Source organism: Nothobranchius furzeri, chromosome 3 (assembly GCF_043380555.1).
Source record: "Nothobranchius furzeri strain GRZ-AD chromosome 3, NfurGRZ-RIMD1, whole genome shotgun sequence".
In the NCBI taxonomy this organism is placed as follows: domain Eukaryota; kingdom Metazoa; phylum Chordata; class Actinopteri; order Cyprinodontiformes; family Nothobranchiidae; genus Nothobranchius; species Nothobranchius furzeri.
Genome location: NC_091743.1, coordinates 83,288,941 through 83,296,018, shown reverse-complemented (window position 1 = coordinate 83,296,018; position 7,078 = coordinate 83,288,941). Strand labels below are relative to the sequence as shown.

General features: G+C 39.6%; 1 protein-coding gene across 1 annotated transcript; it reads left to right on the top strand.

Moving 5' to 3' along the window:
• The first annotated feature begins 2,039 nt into the window (after nucleotides 1-2,039).
• LOC107384653 (uncharacterized) lies at nucleotides 2,040-6,650 on the top strand. Its single transcript, XM_015958012.3, has 9 exons — nucleotides 2,040-2,122; nucleotides 2,269-2,322; nucleotides 2,399-2,511; nucleotides 3,035-3,247; nucleotides 3,328-3,408; nucleotides 4,442-4,547; nucleotides 4,687-4,816; nucleotides 5,648-5,706; nucleotides 6,119-6,650. The coding sequence occupies exons 2-8, from the start codon at nucleotides 2,286-2,288 to the stop codon at nucleotides 5,661-5,663; spliced, it is 696 nt and encodes a 231-aa protein (XP_015813498.3). The 5' UTR covers nucleotides 2,040-2,122; nucleotides 2,269-2,285; the 3' UTR covers nucleotides 5,664-5,706; nucleotides 6,119-6,650.
• Nucleotides 6,651-7,078: the final 428 nt, after the last annotated feature.

Sequence of the window (7,078 nt, the reverse complement as noted above, 5' to 3'; positions counted from 1 at the left end):
CATCCCCTTTCCAGAACTTTGACTAGAATTCTCATTGTTGGAAGATATGTTGAAAACTAAAGGATAACAGGTAATGGTCATTCACCTGTGATACAGTCAGATTAGATATCTCCCTGAACAACCGTCTCACTTCAAGGCACATGATCAATTTATCATCTTAGGTTTTGTGTCCCTGGACAGTGGTTTGAACTTTAGAAACAAATGACTAGCTTTGTTTCTAAAAGCTTTCTTATGCTTATTATTGAGTGTACAAAAGATAAGTGTGAATCTGTGTGTGCAAGCCTGAGGTAACTTATGGTGACATCTTTGTGAGATCAGCCTTGAAACATGTCACATCAATTGAGGTAATGTGGTATCTTCTTGGTATCTATAAAAGCAGCGTATGTTCATTACTGATATACCATATCAGGCCAATGTCATCTGTCGTTAAGTCCCGTCTTTTCTCGGAACACAGAATTAGGACAGGATAACATTATAAACAATGTCTATAACCAGAGATCAGTAACATATTTTTAAACTGAAAGAAATGTTTTATTCATATAGCACTTTGACTAAGTGCTCCACGGTAACCCATATAAACAAAGATCATAAAACAAATGGAAAATTAAAAACAAGGTAGGTTTACTGCTACTTTATAATGTGTCCAAACTACCAATACAACGTAAAAAGAAAAGGAAGTTCATTCCAATGTCAAGGTGCAACAACCTGGAAGGAGTGATCACCTCGACTTTTATATCTGGTCTTTGGAACTTCTAGAAGGTTCTGGTGGGTGGACGTGAGGACTCAGGTTGGAGCATAAGGCTTTAGCAGTTCAGTAATATAGGGAGGAGCTTGACCATGTAAAGCCCTGAAAGTTATAGTCAGGATTTTAAAATATATTCTAAAGTTAACGGGTAACCAGTGCAGAGACATTAGAATGGGGGGATGTGTGCTCTTCTGTTTGCTCCAGTTAGGAGCCCTGCTGCAGAGTTCTGGACCAACTGAAGGCGGTCAAGGGCTTTTTTGTTAAAACAAGTGAAAGTGTGTTGCATTAATCTAGACAGGAGGAGATAAAGGCATGAATAACATTTCAATTTCATGTTTTGACACCAACCTTTTGGAGATGTTTCTTAAGTGAAAAACAAATACTGTTTTGGTGGGTGTATGTACAGTAGAAACAACAGTGGACTCCAAACAGAGCCTTGGGGTACCCCACAGAACAGATCGGTAGAATTTGACATGATTTGGTTTATACAGACACTGTAACTTCTGTTAGAAAGGTGTGATCTAAACCAGCCTAGAACCGTTCCAGAGATCCCCATCGAGTCACAAAGGCTGTTAATTAAGGTGCCGTGATCAACAGTGTCAAAAGCTGCAGGAAGATCTAACAATAAGCCACTAACACTGTGAATTCCCCGTTGTCTACAGCCATCATGACGTCAGCAAAGCTGTTTCTGTTGAATGCTTTTTATGAAAACCAGATTAGAACTTATCAAAACTTTTGTGTAGTTCCAGAAAAGCAATTCGTTAATCAGCCACAACTTTATTCCAAACAGATAAAGGGCAGTTTAGAAATGGGCCTGTCATGTTTAGGCTGAGAGGAGTCCATACTGTTTTTAATGATAGTTTCAATAACAACATGTTTGAAAACAGAGAGCACAATGATGGATTGGAAGAATAAATTAATAACATCCTTAAAGTATGAACCAATTAGGTCAAAAATCTTAAGAAGAACAGAGGTTGAAAGAAGATCAACAAGGCTTTTGTGAGTCTCATATTTTTCTGAACGACAAAAACATCATGAAATGGATGAGGCTAAAGAAGGACCCAACAATAAAAGCTGCAGAAGTCTTTTGCTTTTTCTGAGTTACTTTTAAACTGGTTGGTGAAACGTGACTGAATCTTTTGAAGCACTTAAAATGTTTGGTTATCTGAGCAAACTCCAACAACTCAGAAGTGAATGCTGCACAACGTGTCTGACCTAAATACCAAGTTCCACTAAATTATAAAGATCAGGAATCTGGGGCATCAGTGTTTTAGGGGCGTGAACCAAACTGACTTGCACAAAAAGCCAGAGACACACCTGATAGTAAGCTGAAGCATCAACCTCCTCCTGCAGAGCTTCTCCTCCTGCCTCCACACAGTAAGATCGTTTTTCTGTTTGTTTAAAATGTATTTCATGCAACCGTACTCTAGCCCACGCATAAGACTGGGCTTTATTTAGGTAATTTTGTGTATATTTTACTAAACTAAAGAACAGAGATTACCAACTTCTCTTTTCTCCACCAGTTTACTTTGAGTCCGTCATGCTGAAGTCAGGAGCTCTGGTTTTCTTCCTGGCAGGTAAGAACAAACGTGTCTTATGGGAGGCTGTGATGGATGAAAACATGAGGTCTCATTTCCTTTTTTCTTCCTGCAGTCACCAGCAGCCAGTTTCACCTGTACCAGGGTGTGATGGTTATTGGTACAGGTGTGGTCGACCACAGCGCCTGTCCTGTCACGTACTTTGGAATACAACACACTGAGTTGCAAGTGCGTGAAATGAGATTGTTTTTAACCTTTTCATCCTCATTTAATTACCCGACGGCCTGTGCATTTCTGAGCAGCTGTTCGACTGAATATGAAGAGAAATTAAAAATTAAGCTCATTCATAGATTTTATTTGAATTTTATTAGTGATTCTAGCAACAAGTTTGGGTGTTTTGAGATTTTACTTTAATATATCATATAAATATAATCAGTATATTAAACTGGATAAATTTTTAAATATGTTTGGCTCTTAAATTTGTATCTTCCTAGAACCTGAAGGTTTCTCAGATTAAAAGCTTTAAAAGCATCTGAAACTTGACAAGCCTCCGTGTCAACACAACAGATTAGTAAATTTTTTCAGCTTCCAGGGAATTAAACAATTAAATCCACAATAACACCAAAGGCTCCTGCTGCCTGCTAGCCTCAAAGCATTTGGATGAATTTGCTTTTAAATGTGTTAGTTTAATCCACAGAAGGTAAAGGTTTGGTGTGTGACTTATATCTGTGTGTTCTTCTTTCTTTGACAGATGATCTTTGATTATCCTGTTGTTAGGATATGCGGAGCACTGATCCCAGAATGCATGTACCTGTACGACCCGCAGGCTGACCGAGCAACAGTGGAGGTTCAGCAAAAGACAACAGGTCCTGGATCAGTGATCCATCAAACGCTCAAAAACTTCCATTCCACCTCACACTGTATTCTTAAGTTTGAGCTGAAAGATGCCACGTCCAGGACTCATGTGAGTGTTTCAGTTTCAGATAAACTGTTCTTTTCAATCTGATTCAAGAGGTGTTTAAAGTTCTGTTGATCTGTGTTCAGCTGACTTACATTATCTACAACTTTGGAAAACAAACAGCTCTGCAGTTCATTCCAACCAGCCTCTTCACTGAGACGATGCTTGTGAGTACAGATGTTTTAAAACGTCTCTAAGTGATTCAAGTCCTGTTTTTACGGTGTTTAAGCTGCAGAAACCAGAAATGATTTCCCCTGACCAGCTCTTTCTGGTTCTGTCCTGTAAATTGGAGGGGTGGCAAATAATGTTTACTGTATGATCTCATTTTTTAATTAGGACTTTAAGGAAACAGGAAGTGATATTTCCCATTGGGATGAGGATCAGCACCTCCAAATCTGAGACCATGGTTCTCGACCGGAAAAGGGTGGCTTGCCAACTCTGGGTCGGGGGAGAGGTCCTACCTCAAGTGGAGGAGTTTAAGTATCTCGGGGTCTTGTTCACGAGTGAGGGTAGGAGGGATCGGGAGATCGACAAGCGGATTGGTTCGGCGTCTGCAGTGATGCGGACGCTGAGCCAATCTGTCGTGGTGAAGAGGGAGCTGAGCCAGAAAGCCAGGCTCTCGATTTACCGGTCGATCTACGTCCCAATCCTCACCTATGGTCATGAGCTTTGGGTAAGGACCGAAAGAACGAGATCGCGGATACAAGCGGCCGAAATGAGTTTCCTCCGTAGGGTGGCTGGGCTCAGCCTTAGAGATAGGGTGAGGAGCTCGGACATTCGGGAGGGACTCGGAGTAGAACCGCTGCTCCTCCGGATCGAGAGGAGCCAGTTGAGGTGGTTTGAGCATCTGGTCAGGATGCCTCCTGGACGCCTCCCTGGGGAGGTGTTTCGGGCATGTCCTGCCGGCAGGAGGCCCCCGGGTCGACCCAGGACACGTTGGAGAGGTTACATCTCCAGTCTGGTCCGGGAACGCCTTGGGGTCCTGCCGGAGGAACTGGTGGAGGTGGCCGGGGAGAGGACGGTCTGGAGCTCCCTAGTTGGGATGCTGCCCCCGCGACCCGGACCCGGATAAGCGGAGGGAGATGAGACGAGACGAGAGACGATATTTCCCATTGGTTCAATAATTTTACATGTTACTTGCTGTAGCCCAGTGTTGTACAATTAACCATGTTTTGATTTCCTTCTAACTTCGTTTTCCAGAACATTCATGTTGTGGTGCCCAACAATGCGGTGATAACAGGATCCTACAGATTAGCTGACTGGAAAAACGGTGTAATCCTGGATGGCAGCGGCTGCAGATTCTCAGGTGAGTCAATCTTAAAAAAGGCAAGACCTGAAACAAAAGTTGTAACACACAATTTACATCTGTTTCTTAAATTCTAGATTTACATTTGACTAGTGTTCTAATTTAGTATTTGCATAAACTTTCTATCACCCCCTGGCAGGCAAAATTATACTACCTGGTAAATCGAAGAAGTTCCCAAAGACCTGCGAGAACGCCGTCTGTAGCCCAACAGCAGATCTTACTCTGAACAGCTTATGCGGACCTAAGGAGATCTGTCACTACAACGCTGGGTAAATCTAGCTGGTATTACGGTCTGAGATGCAGTGATTTAACTCAACCATCCTTTTGTTGTTTAAAATGATGGTTTTGATGATAATTTTTGATGGTTACAAGAATTTATAAGTTGTGTTATAAATGTAAGAGTATTGTGAACTTATTTGACTAAATGGTGCATATTTCTCTTCTTCTTCTTTTCTATTTTGCTAAAATTGTGCAGATTTGTGTTAAAGGGGTAGATTAATTTGTTTAATTTGTTGAAAAGGTCAGGCATCAATATAAGCATGTTGCTTCGGCCTGAGCCTTTTCAGTCACTTTAAATGTAATGTAATGTAATGTGTTATTGATTATATTATTATGTTTTGACTGAATAAATTCAAATTCTATTCAGTTCAATTCAATTCAAACTCTATTTTAAATCTTTATCGGAGGAATCCACCAAACAGGCCTCAGATTTTCTGAACATGGCTTGAGTTATTTGTGGAGATAAAACATCAACATTGTAAAGCAGACAGAGTCAGTGGTGGAGTCGTGTATGTTGGCCAATCTGAGGCGAGATGTCCAGATATCAGGAAATAAGACTCCAAAACCTGTCGTCTGAAGCTTCTTTCTCCTCTGGCTAAATTCTCCGTGCTGAAACAGGCGCACCTGAGCTATTTTTTTCCCCAGAGTATGACTTATAAGGCATTCAGTCCTACTAGAGACCCCTGCAAATGTATTAAAAAATGAGTGAAGTTCCTCTTTGACAGACTGAATAAGAAGAACAAGTTACGAGAACTTTACCTTTGTTTCCTTTGGATGTTTGTTTTATGAATTTGAAAAATGGCTCTTTCTATCTCCATCAGGTGCAGGGCACTCTAATGAAGACGGGGAGGAACAAAAAAGGAGACGAGGAGTAAATGAGGTCAGAAAAATTTAGAACAGAATGCATTACAATAATTTAATTAATGACATAGATCATTAAAAAATGTATTCAACTTTAGAATTGTAATGATTCAATGTTCATGACTTAAGTTAAATTCCGTTTTCTGAATCAGTTTTTCATTCAATGACAAACCGTAGCTGCACCTCTCTTTATAATAACGGAGTAGATATCTGATTGCTGGAAGGTTAGCCTATCTGCACAACCTAAAAAAATTAAAAGTCACTTGATATATCACAAGTATGACCATGATAATGGTGTATATGGAGCACCATTTTGCTAATATTTCCCTTAAGTGGCAGGAATCTGACTAAAAACAGCAAAGATGTGATTTGATTTAAGTTTTTGTACAAACAAAAAAAGTGATAATGTGTGCTTTTATAAATCTTTTTAGGTGCTCGGAATCATATAACCATCGAAACATCCTGGTGGCAGAAGCAGAAACGTTGATCTGATTCATTGAGAAAATGGTTGATTGGGAATATAAAGCAAAAGCATTTTTGAGAGTTAGCTTAATATGGTGAAAAGATACCTTTAGTTGAGTGTGTTGATTATATGTGACATTGGTACCATTTTCTTTCCTATTTAAGGGGCAGTAAAATAATAATTTAAATGGTAAATGGTAAAATAAGAATATTTAGGTCAATTGTGAACGCTTGTGTCTCATGGAAGATTTAAAGCTCATGAGAAAGAGATACTAAAGTGATTGTTTGTAGGCACAAAAATCAATTAAAGTTGGTACTGAGATGTTTTCTGAACCTTGTTTCTTGTGTCTTTACCAGGTTTTATTTGAAGGTAGCTGTGTGAAGATACACTTTCCATTTTTGTTCTTCCTGTCTGTCATTATAACACAAAATAATAATTATAAAAAAAGTGTAAGGTCAGTTTGAATGTAAGTTTTTGTTCATTAAACTAAAAAAAAATTCTGTTTTAGTGAGTTAATGTTAACTTATGAATAAAAATGTTCACACCAACGCTTGTAAACTAACACTTTCATGAATAACTTCAGAAGAACTTGTCTGACATCATGGAGTAGGCTGAAATCATCTCCACAAGAAAGTTCTATGATCAAAACCACTTCTGACCAAAGAATTACACAAAGACTCGTCTCAGTTACCTCCTAAAAGTCCTTGAAGAACCCAAAGACTTCAGAGAAAATGTTCTGTGGATTGAATAATCAAAAACAGACGTTTCTGGAAGGCGTCTGTCCTGTTCATCTAGAGTAAAACTAACTGAAGCGTCATGCCATCAGTCAAACACGGTGGTGGCAGTGATGGTCTGGGCCTGGATGACTGTTCATATTTAACTGAACCATGGATTGGCTCTTTACCTAGATGTTGGAAAACCATATTCT

Bases quoted from the DNA above. Each gene is read 5' to 3' on its own strand.
- LOC107384653 (XM_015958012.3), top strand. From the start codon at position 2,286: ATGCTGAAGTCAGGAGCTCTGGTTTTCTTCCTGGCAG. The intron at 2,323-2,398 runs GTAAGAACAAAC...TTCTTCCTGCAG, and splicing joins TCTGGTTTTCTTCCTGGCAG to TCACCAGCAGCCAGTTTCAC. The intron at 3,248-3,327 runs GTGAGTGTTTCA...ATCTGTGTTCAG, and splicing joins ATGCCACGTCCAGGACTCAT to CTGACTTACATTATCTACAA.